Source organism: Halyomorpha halys, unplaced genomic scaffold (genome assembly GCF_000696795.3).
Source record: "Halyomorpha halys isolate HHAL.00 unplaced genomic scaffold, Hhal_1.1 Scaffold277.1, whole genome shotgun sequence".
Lineage (NCBI taxonomy): Eukaryota > Metazoa > Arthropoda > Insecta > Hemiptera > Pentatomidae > Halyomorpha > Halyomorpha halys.
The window spans coordinates 177,474-196,472 of NW_027115357.1; the positions used below are offsets into that span (position 1 = coordinate 177,474).

General features: G+C 30.4%; 1 protein-coding gene across 1 annotated transcript in view; it reads right to left on the reverse strand.

The window, feature by feature from the left end:
* LOC106680678 (bromodomain adjacent to zinc finger domain protein 2B) overlaps window positions 1-18,999 on the reverse strand; it is a gene marked incomplete in the record, with an annotated part of 314,015 nt that overhangs the window by 39,304 nt on the left and 255,712 nt on the right. The window contains 11 exon segments of the mRNA XM_067052413.1: window positions 2,678-2,722; window positions 3,081-3,146; window positions 8,065-8,235; window positions 11,846-11,927; window positions 12,023-12,130; window positions 13,119-13,279; window positions 13,935-14,116; window positions 15,071-15,203; window positions 15,283-15,579; window positions 17,903-18,009; window positions 18,510-18,702. Of these exon segments, the coding sequence (XP_066908514.1) occupies window positions 2,678-2,722; window positions 3,081-3,146; window positions 8,065-8,235; window positions 11,846-11,927; window positions 12,023-12,130; window positions 13,119-13,279; window positions 13,935-14,116; window positions 15,071-15,203; window positions 15,283-15,579; window positions 17,903-18,009; window positions 18,510-18,702 (1,545 nt within the window).

Genomic DNA, 18,999 nt, shown 5'->3' on the forward strand with positions numbered 1-18,999 from the left:
TGTCCTAAAATTTTCATAATAGCTAACATATAAATGTTTTCTGTTTTCTCTAATCAAAAAAACAAAATACAACAAAGTGAGTAGCACATTCAAATTAGTAAGTAAATACATTTTAGTTTTTCATTGACCCTTGAATAAGGGGCGTGATTCTGACCAAATCACCTCCTTGCACAACCGTTGGTCTAGTAACAGTAATTTCATTAAAAAAAAACTCAACCCCTGACCCTTCATGGGTTGTAACGGTACAGATTTTAATTTTTTTTTTCTTGACTAAGATATAAAAAAATTAAATTTTTCTTCATCTTTTTTTACTTTCACTTACCTGTATATGGAATATTTAGTAACGAAAATTAAAGTGATTGTGTAAAATTTTGAATTAGTTTTCAACGGAAATACTTGTTTTGAGGTCCCATGAATCCGAAAAACCTAGTCGCTGCTTTATTGTAGTTTCATGAAGTAAAATTGTCCTGAGACAATCAATTGAAAAAAATTTATAAAATGTTTTACTCACTAATTACCTTTATCCTTCATCAAAGACTTCTAAAAAGTGATGTTTATTATATTTTATAATTTTAGATTTATATTTTAGAACACGTTTCTAAGAAATTATCAGCTATATGCACTTATTCTTTTTTATTCTTTTTGAATGATTTTAACGAGCCTTGCAACATAAAATATTTTGATGTTTATTGTGGGATCTACAAGTAAGCCACTTGCTGCAAATCCTACACTTGTACAAACGCTTGGGAAACAAAGGAAGTAACAAAAGTCAGTATCCAAACACTTCTGAGTTCTTATGACTTTTATCGACTGTTACATTCGATTTACACTATAAATAATACTAAATAAGCACAAATATATATATATGCACCACAAACAGCCTTTGATTTGAGCCCAAAAACCAACCATCAACGGATCAGCCACAAATTCCGACCAACTTGTCCCTGTTAATCCAAATAACTCATCCAAACGCTAGTGCATGTGTGAATTTTCTATTGTTTGGCAAACGTGTAGGGGCATCTCATCATAATTAACAAACAAAACTTGCCAAAATGATCAGCTGATGATGTTAAATATTTACAGTGAATTTAAAACTCTTCCATCCTTAGATAATGAAAAGTGAAACATAAAGAATTTTTTTTAATGAAACTTCTTTACTGACACTCAATGACAATTAATCTATAGTAAATTGATTTTGTGACGCAAAGGTAATGGGACAATTGAAATGAAACAAAAGTGATATGAGGTAGGGGTAACGCTGGTCAATTCTAGCAGAAAAATTTTTAAATTTAAAGGAGAATAAGAAGATAGAGGAGCTTAACAATCCCGGTAGTTCTGGTCCAATTGAGAGAGCTCCTGTTATCTCATACTGTCCTATTACAATATAAAAAACTTTTCTACTAGAATTGACAGGAAAATGGCTATTCAATTCTAATTATTATTATAATTCTATGACTAATATTTTCTGCCATGAACTATAAGACGGAACACATGATCATTATTAATAAAATTTTAATATATTATTTCATTTCCAGAAGTTTTACTTTTGTCAGCCAGACCCCAGATTATCACAATTTTTTTTTTTTTTTCCACAATTCCAGAAGAACATAATAGGAATGAAATAAAACAATGAGCATGTAAATCAGCCTTGTAATTCAAAATAGGTAGGAACCGAAAATATAATTCCTAAAAATCATTTTAAAAAAAGTCAATTCATTTGGTCCCACTGAAAATAAATTTTATCTCTTTTGCTAAAAAATACCTATGAATTTTAAATTATGGATTACACAGAAATCATTAAAAAAAATTATAACAATTGGTTCAGAACTTTTGAAGATATAAGAACTTCCAGTTTCATACTCAAAAACAGTCAAACTACCCTATGTTTTAAATAGAATCCATTTTTGTTTTTGAAAATTTAAAATTATTATTTATAAGACAGAAAATAGATTTCAAAAATATAAGATTAAAATGAGTTATCACTGAAGTTAGTAAGTAGATAACATTTTGAATGCCAATTATAAAATAACTGATAGTTTATGTTAGTGTCCAGGACGCAAAGTATAGGACATCTCGTATTTTGTTTACTTGCCATATTTGCGCAATTACAATGAAATTCATGGTTATACAAATGCGAAAAGTAAAAAAAACTATGTCATAACTTGTATTTGGGATACTGCAAACTAGGCAATAATGGATGGAATATCTCATATTGCCTGTCAATAAACTTAGCATAACCAAGGATATACATTAAAAACATAAATGGATGTTTATCTTTAAATAAGAAGAGTTAATAGGACTTTTTTGTTTCTTTTTAAAAAAATTTGAATCGTCCAATTAAACTACAAACAGAATTTTATCTTTAGTTAAGAGAAGGTAAGAAATAATTAACTAATAAAAGAAAAAAATTAAGTGTATTATTTATTTAGAAAATTATAGATATATTTTTAACAATTACTCGATTTCACTGGGGAGAAAAATAAAAAGAAAGGAAAAAAAGAGGAATTCTACAACTCTACAAGAGGAAGTGAAATAGATCTGGGCCACCATCTTGAATCCACACACACATACGCACAAATATTGTGTCTTTGATGGATCACAAAACCACTACAAAACAACCTAAGGAAGAAAACGCAGTGTTAAGAAAAATAATGGACGTTAATCGTCATTCACTTACCTGCTCTTTCATAATAGCTGCCTGCTGTCTTTTCAACTCTCTCTCCTGGAACAAAAACAAACAAAATGAAATGTCATTATTACAATAATATCAAAAGTTATACGACTAAATATAATATCATTTTAATCAGTCCATAAACTTGACAAAAAACATTATTTAATTATAATTTCTTTTAGAATATATAAAAAAAGAATCAACAAGCAAAATGTTATAAGTTACCAAAAAATTTCCAAAAACAAATCTTAGTTGCATTTTTAAAAATACTATTCTAGATCAGAATAAAGCTAACATTCAGCAGTGCAATAATAATCATAATAATAAAATTTGTCAATGCATTAAAAGAAAAAAATGGCTTATCCTTTCTCGAATGAAAAAAAAGAAAAGATAAAAACTAAAGACTAACCTGTTGTTTCCGCTGTTGGCCTTCTAACCTTTGGCGTTCCAATTCCTCCTGCTTTTTCTTGCGAGCCTTTACATGCAGACACAAAACAATGAACATATAACTAATAATAAATAAAAAAAGTTAATGATGTCAAAAAACTAACAAAGCAAACAAAATTGTTATCTTTTAACAGCCATTATAATTAAATAGTTAAACAAATTACATTTAAGTTATAAGTAACTACGATCAAACAAAAAATAATAAATAAAAAATCCAGTTAGTAAGCCGTCGGTTCTAGTGGTTACAGCATCCAGTCGGCAAACAGTGAAAGATTTCAAGAGATATAAGCCATTTATTTCAAAGAATTTCAAAAAGCAAGCATGCAATAACTATAATGTTCCTGCTCAGTCATGATATGCAGAGGATTATGGTGTTTCAGGAGACCTGACCATCTCCTCAATACCTGTAAATAGATTTCACCCAATGACACTGTCTCACACATTATTACTATTTTTTTTAAATATAAGTTTCAACTTAATTTTTTTTTAATTCTACATAAAATTATAATGAAAAAAATGTTCAAATGCTACCAAAATGCTTTATAATTGAGGATTGGAATACAATTTTTATTGGAATAATGCACAGCAGCCTATTATGTGCTATTGCAAGGCCTGTTGTGTACAAACATCATAATGAGCTGTTTAAAGCTAAAGGTTAGTAGATTCTATGAATCTCATTTAAGTTAGTCGATCGACAAGTTGACACTGATTTAGTTTCACTATATGATCCATAACAAACAGAACAAATCTTAAGCCTTCAAATTGATCAAACCAATAGAGGATCTGATATGCCATCCGTTTCATTCTCAGTGTTCCACAATTCACAAATGGATGATCCTTAATGCTTGAGAATGAACATGTGTATTTATTGAGTTTACAGTGACCAGTAAAGATTCCTGTTATTTTCTTCAGAGTGACCCTGTCCAGCTGAAGTAACTGCTTTGATTGTCGCAGGATCTGTCCAGAAACAGCTTTTGTTTTGCCAATATTCTTTAGCTTTGAAGCCATATCGAAGCCTTTAGTGGTACTTTTGCCTAGCCAAGCCTTATACTGCACACAGAGTTATAGGAGTCTTCTTAAAACGATTCCTGGCCAACCTGTCAGCTTCCTTGTTACCAGATACACTTTAAAATATGCAATAAACCTGTACCACTACAACCTACAAAGTGTAAGAAGTTCAGTACATTATAAAAAATTACTGTTTCTTGAACAATTGAGGTGATTTTTGTTCGTGATCAAGCTCAACCATAAAGTTTTTGCCCACTTAAGGATACCTACTTTATAGACTGTGTGACCTAAACCTACAGGGTTGACTCACAGCTAAAGCAACAAAATAAATAATATTCTGCCACAATTGGATTCAAACCCAGGCGCAGAAGATAACAATATAGTCCCTTACTCAGTAAGCTACCCCGTTCTTTCAAAACACTATTACTTGAAATTAACAGTTAAATCTTTTAGTACAAGAGCCCAAGAGGAGAAAAAAGTTCGTTATTTCATCCCAATTTTTTATTACTTAAATGAAAACTATGCATAATTACTAGTCAAAATTGATGAGTCTACCAAGTATAGGTAGGGGGAATAAGAAGTGGCAACTTTTTCAAAATGTTAAAAAAAATTAATATTTCATTCGGAGTGCTATATCTTTAAAAGTTCATTCTTTATAAAATGTTGCAATTTAAAAAGGCATATCTCGCAAACTATTGAACCTAAATATGTCTATTCGGCAAATTTACTCAACTTTAAATGATATTCTCTTAGGTTTTCTTGTGTTAGTAGTAGTTTTAAACATATAGAGCTTTGAATGAAAAATTAATTTTTTTAAAGTTTTGAAATAGCCGCCATTTTTAATTCCCCCTAACTATACTCGGCAGACTCATCAATTATGACTAGTAATTATACATAGTTTTCATTAAAGTAATCAAAAATTGGGTTGAAAAAACTGGCTCTATTTATTGTACAATTTAATTTTGAATAGGCACTAAGAAGTTTGTGTAGAATTAAATAAACATTTAGAACAAAAATATTTAAATTTTAAAAAGTTGGAGTATTGTGAAACAGGTCTAATAAGTGTATTCTTTTTGCAGGTAATGAGAGGTGGGCCAAGTACCTTGAACCACCTTAAATCTCTGTATATCATGACTGAACGAGTAGATTATAGAATTTAAAAAAATATATTTTTTTTTATAGAAAAAGTCAATGAAAAACAAAAACATGCTAGCATACAACAAAAGATAACACAAGAAACACTACAGCCATATAGCAGAAATAACCTATCATTCAACCGATCTTATGTTAAATTATTAATGGGTCAATGAGTAGGCAAGAAGGAATCGAGAACAAACTTCAGAGAAAGATGTTCCCAAAGATGTGAAGTAGAGAAAGATAGAAATGTGATGCAGGGTAACGATGCTGGAAGGAGCCTAGACCGCCACGGCAGCTTCTGCAAATGCTCTTCATGCTTCGACTACTCGACACTAACTTGTACTCAAGGCGTCCAAATTTCGCTCTTGTAATGACAAAATAGATCGTATATTTTCCTTATAACAAATCGTAAATTAAAACAATATTTTATGATAATCATAAAGAAATGTTGTAATACCTTTTAAAATTTTATTTTTCTGAAAATTAATATTAAATTGTACATATTTGAAAAAAATAAAATAACAAAACTACAAATCCAAAGGAAATTATGATACAGGGCATCTAAAAGTGTCTGTCCATCGCATTCCCCAACTATTCCCTGTTCCTATCTAAATAAGGAAGTGGAAAAAAAAAATCTTTTGTCAAAATATTCAAAAATATGAGCAGTTAATAGTCGATCATAGATTGATATGAGGAGGAGATGGTTAGGAGTGCGGTTAACAGGGATACGCAAATAAACAAAACTTATTTATTTGTGCATACAATTCAACCTGAATTTCAGGTCTTCATCGGGGCTGAAAACAAAATGAAATAACAATCTTAATTTAGAGAAACATAAAAAATAAAATACTGGAAGATCGCTGATTGACCGTGTGTATTATTAATAAATGGAATATGTTCCAGGTGTGTTAAAAAAAACTCAAATAGTGATAACTATTTTAATGAGCCACAATTTACATAGAAAAATAATTCCTATTTGACCGCACCCAGACCATATTCCATTTATTAATAAAAAATAAAAATAAAATAATAAACAAACTTGGAAATATACAAAACAATAAATTAATTAGATGGTAGAATAATACCAATAGAAGACAAAATATAATATTGTAGAGGTAAGAATTATACAAAATAAGTGATAAAAAAAAACAAATTAAAAAATAAATAAATAAACTTTATTTACATGAAAACTCTCTGTTTTTTATTTTTTTTTATCATTTGTTTTGTATAATTCTTACCTCTGCAATATTATATTTTATCTTCTATTAGTATTAATCAACCATCTAATTATTAAAATTTATTGTTATGTATATTTCCAAGTTAGTTTATTATTATTTTTATTTTTGATATTTCTCTGAATTATGGTTATCTTGTTTGTTTTTTTCAGCCCTGATTGAGGTCTGAAATTCAGGTCAAAATGTTGTCACAAATAAATAAGTTTTAAGGTGTAAATAGTTGATCGTAGATTACTGATTGGAGAGGTTAGGCGGGGGGTGCGGTCAGCAAAGAACAACATAAATAAACAAAACAATATTTATTTATTTTATGCCGACAGTTCGACCTGAGTTCCAAACTGGTTTTGGCCTAGCTTCTACACCTTACTCCCCGTGAAGACCTGAAACTCAGGTCGAAACGTTGGCATAAAATAAATAAATATTGTTTTGTTTATTTATGTTGTTCTTTGCTGACCGTACCTCCCCGACAAACCTCTCCAATTATTATTTATATAAGTTTTGTTTATTTGTGTATCTTTGCTGATCGCACCCCTGACCATCTTCTCCTAATATTCAAAAATATTTATTGATAGACTGAAGCACCTCAAGCCCTTACAAACTTTTTCTTTATTATATCAAGATATTCCTCCTAGTCTTCACCCAATGATTAATCGAGGCATCGTTGCGAGAAGGGCCTGGATCTATATATATTTAAAACTGGCAAATATTTTAATATAGCCTATGAACAAAAAGGGTGAAATATTTACTGAAAATATAATATATTTACTGCAATTTTAGAAAAATTATATTTTAAAAAATCTACGATTTTGAATTATAGCTCATTACAAAGAGAAAAAAATACGGGACTCTGCTCACTTACACAATTCAACTCTGATTTTTATTTTTCATGATATTTCAACTCAAACATTCAATAACTCACTATCTTTTCATTTTCGGGACCACTTTTTCCTAGCTAAAATTGCCATGGATACGACCCTTATTCATGAATGAATCATTGATAAATAAATATTGTATACATGGCAATTTTAGCTTTTAGTTTAATAATAGCCCAAATCTGACCGTGAATTTATATTATGACGAGATCGTGAAGGGTGCGGTTAGTGAAGAACTTAAATAAATAAAAAACTTATTTATTAGTGCCAATGTTTCGAACAGAATTTCAAGCCTTCATCAAGGCTGCTTGAACAAGATCTTAAATCCAAGTGAAGTCAGTAGCTCACACGGTAATATTTTTTCTGAGCTCACTTGGACTTAAGATCTTGTTCAAGCAGCCTTGATGAAGGCTTGAAATTCTGGTCGAAACTTTGGCACTAATAAATATTTTTTTTACTAATTTGTGTTCTTCACTGACTGCACGGGGCACCCCCCCCAATCATCTTTTCATTATAGACATTTATTGTATATTCAGTGACCAAGTACAACTGGATAATAATTTTCATTAAAAAACTCAGGATCTTGCAAGGTACAAAAACATTTTATGAAACTTTATGAATGATTGTGAGATAATAAACGAAATTTGGAAGCCTCAATACATTAAATCTACGATGTTGCTTCGACGTATCGTACCGAACAAGCTCCAGGTGTAGGCATTACATTGCCCCTTTGTTTCCAAATAGTCGCCACCGTTGAATTGGCCAGACCCAACTCTCGGCTAACGTCAGATTTGCTTTTCCCCGATTCGATCTCCCTAATTATCCTCCATTTTTCTTCACTCGTGAAAGCTAGCCTCTTTCGACCCTAAGAAAAAGAGAAGTTTTTTTTTTGTTTTTTTTTAAAGAGAAGTTACTTCAAATTTTTCCCCCAACCTACAGCCTCTAAATGATTCCGGGCCTTCACATAATTCAGTGAAACTTCCATATAACAGACACCCATGGAGGAGATGATTTAGTCAATTAAGAAGGAGTAACTATAAAAATGAAACAATATATTATTAACAATTTTATAATTTTTTTGTATCTTTTTTTACTGGTATTCATAGTAAAATTATTACCAATCAGAATGATAGAGAAAAAATATTCTTAAAACCTCATTAAACCCACACTATAAAACATAAAATAAAATCATAAAGAATACAATTTTTTTATTGATTTCATTTGCAAACAATTCTATATACATAATATAGATATATAATATGTTTTGGTGTCATTTATAATTTTGGCCATTTTAGTGCACTCTGTTGGGAATTTTATTCTACTACTAGCAGACCCAGCAAATGTTAGATTTAGGGATGTAAATTGATTAATTGAAAACAATTGAAAGTTTGATGTAAGTTTGCTGATTCTAAATTAAGTTTAAAAACTGCAGTACACTTTATTAATTCATGGTGTGAGCAATTAAGAAGTATAAAAGTTGATTGGAATAATGTATGTATAATAATAATGATGGAACACCTTTGTGAAGTGTGTATATGGAAAAAATCCAACTTAAAGTAAAAGATTTATTTTTCTAATTTTAGAGGGAGTACTTTTACTAGACCAATGGTTGTACAAGGAGGTGATTTGGTCAGAATCAAGCTCAACCACCAGATTTTTACTCAATTAAGGGTACCCACTTTTTGTAGTTAGGTGGATCTTGGAGGGCTCCAGAATTCACAGGGCTGACCTATGGCTACAATGAAACAGATAATAATTATCTGTCACAGCTGGAGTCAAACATGGGTCCATGGAGTTAATATCATAGTGCCTTACCAATGAGCTACTCCCTCACTATTTATATATATATTTTTTCCTTTATAAGGTTTGTCTTATGTTTTTAATGTGTTGTTTCCTTTTTTATACATATATAAGTAATTTTTATTTTATCAAATTGTAGTATTTTTTTTTAAAGTATCAATAAATAATCTAATAAAAGTAGATTGGTTTAGTCCCGCTTATTTATTTATTACCCTACCCTACCTGTTTAGGCAATACGGGTGTTCGCAGCAGTGGGTACAACTCATTGCTGCAACATATCTTGCTCTTCTACAGAGGCCTTGTTGGTGTAGTTTCTTCTCTCCTATTCAGGGAGAAATTAGAAGAGCCCATAGCTTCCTTCCACCCATACACTTAATTTTCTCTCTTTATCAGCTCAGTGAGATCGCTCTCCGTCAGAACATAGAGTCCTGTCTCCCTCATCATCTTGGCTCTCAGTGCCTCATAGGCGGTACAGGTGAGTACGATGTGCTCAGTGGTTTCTGGAACCCGACTACTTGGGCATAGGGGATCAATGTTTAATCCCGCTTATTAGAATTATTTTTATACATTACCAGCAAGTATTTTAAAAAGGGGTCAAGTTGTACTTGGGTGCAAATTTGTTATCTAAGGAACCCCCCCCCAACAGAGATCCTAAGAATATTTTTCCTCGATCATTCTGGTTGATAATCAATAATATAATTATGAACATATTGTAGCTTGAATTTTTTTTTCATACACAAAAAAATAAATAATTATCTCTTAGAGTTGTCAATATACCCTAATAAAACAGGTGGAATGAGTTTCTGAGAAAATTATCAGTAAAATTTTGTATAAAACAACAAAGGCCCGTTGAAATTTTGTGAATTATAGCAACTACATATGCAAATTCCTAAAATGAATGATGTATCTAATTATTTAAATACACTAAAAATACTAAAATGTATTTATATAAAAGGAAGATGGTCTGGCTGCGGTAAAAAAAACAACACATAAATAAAAAGAAGGTTAAAGTCCATTATAATGGAGGGCAGAGATGGGCAAGAATTAGCCATAGTTGAAACTAATAACTAACATTACCATGGATACGACTCATTCATTATGATATGGATATGACTTATTCATGAATGAATCCTTGATAAATAAATATCATATCCATGGCAATTTTAACCTTACATCAGCCTTCAGCTCATTTTCTTGCTTTCCTCCATTCAAACGATGGGTGTCCTATTTTGTTCATATTTCTTTTTTTTCTTGACTTTTGTTTTATTTTTATTTCCCTTATTTTCCATTTTTTAGAGTGTGTACTATCTTTTTATATTTCTCTTTTTTTAATTGTTATTATTCCTGTTTTCATTGCCTAATAACTTTTGTAATCCTTGTTTATTTATATTTTTTACTGTACATCTTATTTTTATTTTCTTTAATTTACTTAGTTCATTATTATAAACTTTTCACGTACTTTAAATAATTTTTAGGTATACATTAGTTTATTTGTACTTCATGTTATTTATTCTCTTACTTTGTTATATTATTTTAGTTGTTTGTATTTTTTTCAGCTCTGATGAAGTCCTCCAACGTGAAACAGATCACATTAAATACTTTAATTTCTATTTGAGTTTTTTTGACCACACTCGGACCATCTTCCTTCTATATATTACCCACGGTCAATCAACGATCTTGAAAAAAAAATGTGTTTACTTACTTTTTATATATTTAAAATTTCTTTAATAACATTTATTTTCTCAGTAACTTGATATTAAATAACTACATAAATAAATAAAAATACATAATCAATACTTTTTATTTAATACAAAATTTTGTTAATGTAATTCAGAAAAAAAAAATGTATCAGGATCGTACTATTTCCCAAAATAAAATACCCACAGTTAGTTCTCGGATTGTGAGTTTGAATATACATACTGAGGAATAATAAGTGCTAATGTGGAATGGACTTGGAGCCCATTTACGGAATAGTAGAATTCCATAAGAGAAAGATTCAAATGCATTAAAAATAAGTACCTTGTTGGCCAGGACCTTAACAAAATTGTCAGTTATGAGGGCTGTCCACTATTTAGGGGTGTCTGTTAAGAGAAGTTTCACTTTACAATTTTTATTAAATTAAAAAAACATTACTAATCAAAAGATCATATCAGATAAGAAAAAAAAAAAGATTAAATAAAAATCAAATTTTAGGAATAAAATTCATAATTTTTTCTATCATTTAAACACTTTACCACAATAAAAGTAAGAAAAAAAAATAGCAAAGATCCAAGTGGAGAGAAAAAGAGAAATAAAGTGCAAAAAAAAAGAAAGAAAAAAAGGTGAAAAGAATTAACTGATACATTGTGAGGCTAACCTTTGACTAAAATATGATATGTAGTAAGTGCAAAAAGTGTAGAAAAAACAAAACAAAAAACAAACAAATACAATATTATGACATATATGATCATCAACATATAAACATATACAGATAGTAATTTAGATATGAAATTATACAATTGATATGGCCATCACCCAACATCTGACATACAAAAATGTAGAAAACATTCTAAAAAGAAATAAACAAAATGATCTACACTTTTAAACAATTAATGTTAATTTCCAAAAAAAAAAAAACATACATAATTTATTTGGATTTAAATGTAAACATGCAATATAGCCACCGTCGAACTAACCTCCATCAATTGCTGACTCCTCTGCTCCTTTTCTTTTCTAGCAGCTTCTTGCCTTTCCGTTCTTTCCTGCTCTTTAATCAAGCTGTAAAAAGAAAAAATAGAATTATATCAGATGTTAAAATGCATTACGTTTTTAATAGAGAAAGTATTGGCTTTAAATAAGACAAGAAAGCTTACCGCATTTGTTCTTTCTGCCTTGCCGCTTCCTCTTTGGCTAACCTTCTCGCTTCTTTGGCAGCCAAAGCCAGTCGATCTCTTTCCAGTTTATTCTGATCCAAAGCAGCTCTTGATAAACAAAAAATATACAAAAATTTAAATAAGTTTTGAATAATTTGAATTTAATGCAGGTACTCTCAATCTCTTTGTACCCGTGGACTACATTTATAGGTTATCTGCCAAATGGTGGGCACCAATGTAATTATTTTATTGATTAAAATAAGTTTTAATAAAAAAATTAATCACTAATAAATGGGATTTAAGTGACAATAGCTTCCCAACTGTGATAGATACTAATATTTATCATCCTAGATCTGATAGTGCTACTGTATTGCCACGATAGTAAATCTCATTATGACAGCAACTGTATAACAATTTGACAGTAAATGTTTTTTCACAAAAAAAAAAAATCACGACAGTAGCTTCACTTCAGCTTTTAACCTATCGCTTTGAACAGCCCTGCAAATGTCGGACATTAAATAGTTAAAAACTATTTGTTCTTTTTTGACCACAACCCTGACCATTTTCTTCATATTTTAAGTTATACGGTCAACTATATATTTATTTATATATATATATGATGAAGTCTCCTGAAAGCTAGTGGTGCTGACCAACCTTGTCTACTATCAGTGGTAAATATTTAGAAAGAAGACTTCAAGAGTCACCATTCATCCAAGAAGATTACATCATTGAATATTTTTTATTTTCCTGTGTAGGTTTGGTTTATTCCATGTAGCCAAGGGTCTTGTTACCGCTACAATGTTCACATTAAAATGTTTCAGTTAAGCCTATTTTGTGCTAGTAGTTATTGCAAATTCCAGGATTCGCCATAAGTTTAATTGCAGTTTTTTATGTATTTCCCTATGTTGACTTGTGAGAACCTTAGTTTTCGAAAGATATGAGGAAATATATTTTTATAGAACTGCCCCGTAGGGTTCTACCAAAATTATTTTTATCAGTTTTCTGATCAAATTTAATAATTTTATAATAATCGGTATAAGGAAAATATAAAAACTGTCCTAAAACATTAGAGAACAATTAAGTACAAAATAAGTACCTGTGCTGGGCCATCATTTCTTGTAGCTTAGCGGCGAGAGTTTCCTCACTCAACCTCATCGGTTCCTTCCCCTCGACAGATTCGATATAGTCCCCGAGAAGTATCCGACAGGAAAAGGAAAAATTATCTCGAGTCAGTTCTGAACCATGTTTTTCTAAAAACTGAATAGAAAAAAAACAACATAAAATAACAAAGAAAGAATTGTCAAAACAGTATCAAAGTTTATTAAACTACAGTAAAACCTCTGGTTTAAGTTACCTCTTGAATAAAAAGGGCAATTGTATCTATTTAATTCTCAAACACTCTTTTTAAATATTTTTAATGTACAATGTTTCCGCCAACCTGGCCATCCTCAAGGACAATGTAACCATCCTCAAGGACAATGTAAATAATAAATTTACAACTCACATCCAACTATTACAATTTTTTGCAGGCTATTCTGTCCAAGTCTAATAATTTTAATCAATTTAACCTATTTTGTCACTATTCTATTTAATGTTAAAACTTATAATTACTTATCTTTGAGTTAGTGATATTTAAAGCTAATTGAGTGATGATATTTAAAGACAAAAGTTTAATAAATTTTAAAATTATTAGACCTGGGCAGAATAGCTTGCAAAAAGTTTTAATAGTTGAATGTGAAGTATAAATTTATAGTTAAGATTGTTATTGAGAATGGCTAGATTGGCCAAAACGATGGGAATTTAAAGTAATAATTAAGAGTGTTTGAGACTGAAACACTATATATACATATATTCATTGATCACTGATAATAATAAAAACAAATATTTTATAAAAATTGAATAATTGAATTACCCTTGCAAGATCTCCGAGATGCCTGAACATTCGACCGCAAGGTGAGGTGTAAACAACTTCTCCTTTAACTCCGCCTCTTCCGACACTAGTGATGAAAGTTTCTCTTTTCCATCCTTTTTGTAATGCTTCTCTTAATTTTGCTTCGTCGATGATTTTCCTTCTCTTTCCGAGGGGAGCACCATCTAAAAATGCTATCACTAATTAAGTAAATAAGTTTATTAAAAGTACAATAACATAATAATATTCTAAAGACTTATGCCATAATAGTAAAACAAATTAAAGAACATTAAATTATACGTCATATAAAGTAATAATTTGGCCAAGTGGTATGGTTGTAACCGACTCCCTAAATAGCTGATTTTTTGAAGTCAATATACAACCAGAACAAATGGTTTAAGAAAATACCACTTGATCAAATTATTTCTTTATGGTAATCATTTGACGCATAATTTATTGTTCTTTGCTTTGTTTTATTATATTTTTTCACTAAGATGTTAAGGACATAAAACTACAAAAAAAGACCAAAATTTAACCAAAACTTTCTAATTTGTTACTTTATTAAATTAGTAACCTTTTTAGGACTGCCAGAAATGCATTTTCGTGTGGTTAGTTTGGATTCATATGTAGTATGACACCACAGTTATAGCAAAATTTGAAAATAAATTTTGTTTTGATCTACGACAGCTTATGGTTTACAACATACTAGTTGACTAAATTATCACTTTACAGTACTTATTTGACACACAATTTAATACTGTTTAATTACATGTACCACAACTGATTCGCTAGGATGCACTGTTTAGGAGTTATTGAGAAAAACAAAAACAAAAACCTCCTTCATTACTTTATTAAATTAATTAGCTAATTAGTAAGAGTTTTAGAACTGTCAGAAATGTGAAGATTAACAAAACTAATTTTTTTTTTTAATTATTCTTAAGTGTATGTTCTATAAGATGGATTCCATGCATGAGGCTGCTGTACTATTACTCCACTTACATTTTGATGCCCTGATCCTGATAATTTGATTCAAAACTTATTGGAGAATCTTCTATTTTTGTTGCACAAAACATAACTACAAATTTTGCCAAGCCATTACTTCTTGAATTATATTAATATTAAAATAACAATATCATTACCTGCTGAGGATATGCTGTCGCCCCGTTTTCTTTCTTCGCCGTCGCTTTCCGAACTGGAATCAGATATCTCAGATCGACTATCTTCTGAAATACCATCAGTTCCTAGAGACTTTTGATCTTCACTCTTACTAGTCTGAAAACCGATACAATAAAGTTTTATTTCAACTTTTAAAATACAATATAATATTAATATTGTAAAAATGTATGCTTACCATTAAAGGTTGAGGATGTTCAAATATTGAATTAGGCGAACTAGAGAGATTACTCTCTTCCTTTTCTTTGTCGAGAGCACTCTCCGAAGAATTGAAACCAGGAAGGCGAGAAGATCCCCAGCTGAGTGGATCTTGAGCATTACTAGGATACATGCCTGAGCATTTCGCCAATGCTGCAAGTTGCGCCATTTCGAGTCCAGGTTTGATCCCTAAAGCTCTACTCTGGGCAAGGAGTGATGCCACTGTGTTTTTCTTTGGTTTAGAGACACCACGTCCTAAATTTCGTGGCCTTCCATCCTACCAAAATAGAAGAAAAAGATAATAAACATTGACTAACAGATAGATAAAAATTATTTCCTAAATATCATATAATTAGTCCATAACTACAGTAGTGTATCTACATATTTCGCTACTTTTTTTGTATTGTGATATAGTTCTTTATTTTCTTAAGAATACTAAAGAGACTAAATTGAATATGTGACTTCACTAATTAAGTACAGTGAATATGGTTTATAATGACCTCAGATATACCAATGTATTGGTTATACTGACGAACATTTTTGGAACCATATATATATATATATATAATGACCTCAGATATACCAATGTATTGGTTATACTGACGAACATTTTTGGAACCATGATTCTCAAAAGTCTTAGCAATGAATTTTCAGACACCATACTTGAATTAGAGGTTAATTAAAAGTTAAAGAATGAACTAGAGATGAAACATGAAATAAAAATAGACTAACCATTTTTGGCCGTACCTTAAAGTGTGTTATTATTTCATGTTATATATTTTTTTAACTTTGTTACATTATTTCAGTTGTTTGAATTTTTTTAACCCTGACGAAGCCCTGCAAAGTGGGGTGAAACATTGGTTAACAATAAATACAAAACAGCAATATGCCCAACAATTACTTATTCTGCTACTGTTTGGAGCTATGTGACATATGACTATAAAAAGAGGTCATTCAAAACATACATATGAGGATAGTAAACAACTATTCTTGCAACACCTTAATTTCAAGAATGTTTTCTGATGATTAAATAGTCCACATAATTACTGACACAAAACGTTTTCTCTCTTATTCCCATCTCCAACAACCCACCGATAAAAAAATAGGAGACTATAAAAAGACATCACTAAAAAGATAAACCCACAAACGTACCAAACATATTCTAATAGACAAAATTTAAAACTGTACAAAACTTGTTCATGGTATATATTTTATTTTAATTTGTAATTTTTCACAAATACTTCATTTACTTTATTGGTTATTTTAATTACTTCTTTCTACTGTATAGATTTGTTTTCAATTTAAAATTGATATAAAAAGGAAATTTAATAAATGTATCATGTGTTTATTATAGCCTAATGGCATGCTGTACATAATATTTAATAAAATTAATTAACTTCTGGCAGAGTTAGGCAGCTATGAAACTAATAGCTAAAATTGTCATGGATACAATATTTATTTATCAATGTTTCATTCAGAAAAAAGGGTCATATCCATAGCAATTCTAGCTATTAGTTTCTACTATAGCTAATTTTTGCCCATCTCTACCTTCTGGACAACCACAGTGACTCAACACATTATAAGGCTTAGCAAACCCGGAGGTTCAAAGCCGATACAACTAATCATTTGCTACTTACAACTGTCCAGTGACACCCATTCAAACCCAAATTTACAAAATCAGTCTAAATACATTCCTACCATCTGTTTCAATCTACTCATCGGAAGTTCACACGTTGGGTCCAGTGTTTATTAACATTTTAGTTATCCGTCCATTACTAAGCCCCACAACCTTACATGCATGGGGCATAGGCAGGATTTCGCCAAGGGGGAGCAGACCTCAGCCCATTACACACACACACACGTACATACATACTAATATTCGAAGACTGATGATTGACAGTGTGTAATATTAAAAGGAAGATAATCTGGGTGCGATCAAAGAAAAAAAATTAAATAATCATAAAACTATTTAATATGACCCGTTCTGCCTCACATTACAGGGCTTCATTAGGGCTGCAAAACTAGAGCAAAATGTTGCCTCTTATTAAATAGTTTTATGACCATTTGAATTTTTTTTCTTTGACCGCACCCTGAAACGTTGGGTAAAAGAAAGATATGCGATTCCCCATTCCACTCCTCACAATTTTATTTCTACTTCATAAAATTCAATTATTACTTAGTAAATTTTCAATGCCTATAATCACAATAAATTATTGAAAATGAAATGACTGAATTAAAATTTTTAACAAGGTTTAACCAATGGCTCGCACAATGATTTTTTGGAAGCCACCATTATTCCCCACCATTACCTTCCTAATTACAGCATGTTTCAAAAAAGAAACCATCTGTCTAATAAGTTCAATATTTTCTTTTTTTTTTTCTTCGGTCCCTAAAATCTAGGAGCGAGCCGCAGCTGTCCGCTGCTCCCTTTTGACTGCTTACGTGCACATGTAATGCTATAACCTGAATAATATTTACCAGGTTCCCTCAATTCAGCGTTGTATAGCCTTCTAAATGTCTCACTACAAAGTGATGTAAAATTTAACTATTTATAAATAGTCCAACTACATAAATTTTGACAGGTCTTTAAGTGACCATACCTTGTGAGGAGTAGTATCATTCTCTTCACTCCCACTAGACGGATGAGACGAGTCTGAAGGAAGGTAAGGAGCTAACCTTCTTGGCTTAGGTCCAGGTTTTCTTCTGTCTATTAAATAATAACGAATACTAATATACAAAAAAATGATTAAATTAAAACAGGAAATTAAATATAATATAAGATGTAAAATGGTTCAATGTTGGGACTAATTAAATTTAATCCATTTAACTGTTATTTGAATATTATTCTCTTAATATATTAAGAAGATTAAATTACATAAAATTTAGGGAGAATTAGATTACTGTTTTAATATATTGATTGTTTAAGAGTGGTTTATATTATTAATAACACAAACTTCAATAGTACATAATTCATTAAATTGTCTTTTTACCAGGCTAATTGCCCATGTCTTACATAAACCACATAATTTCAATACAAAACTATTCTTCATAAATTATTTTTCCTTTTCTATTAACCTCATTGAAAATAGCCTGAGGGCTGAAACGTTGGAAGTCTTTTAAAATAAAAAGTTGAGAGTAAAAGTGTAAAATATATTTTTATAAGACAGCTATTACATATAATAACAAATAATTTTATTAAATGCTTACTCCTGTCAGTCTGGCCAAGGGTCTGGGACAGGGCAGAAAGAGATTGAAGAGCAGAATTATTGTGGTTATTCCTTTCAGGGACGGGTTTTAAAGAGAGGTTGAGAGGACCTTCATCGGCAGGTTGAGGAGAGCTCTGCCCGTTCGTCTGACCTCCAAGCCGGATCACTTCTGCTTTATCGCTTATATCAGGACCCTATTATAAAATCAAAGACATATATATAATTGATACTGCATTAATCACAAAGAAACCAAAGATAAATAACAAAATATATATGAATAATTCAATGCCCCTTCTTTTTACAGTACTTCTCATAAATGTGACTAACTCTGGAATTTACAAAAGCTAATTCAAGGTGATTTTATGAAAGTAGATACCTTAGAAAGGAACAAACTCCAAAATTAAGAAGAAAAAAAATTTTCATACAAATTTCTATTTATCTCAAAAAGAAAACCTATGAGGGTAAGTTTTTAAAGAAACATTTTTTTTTTT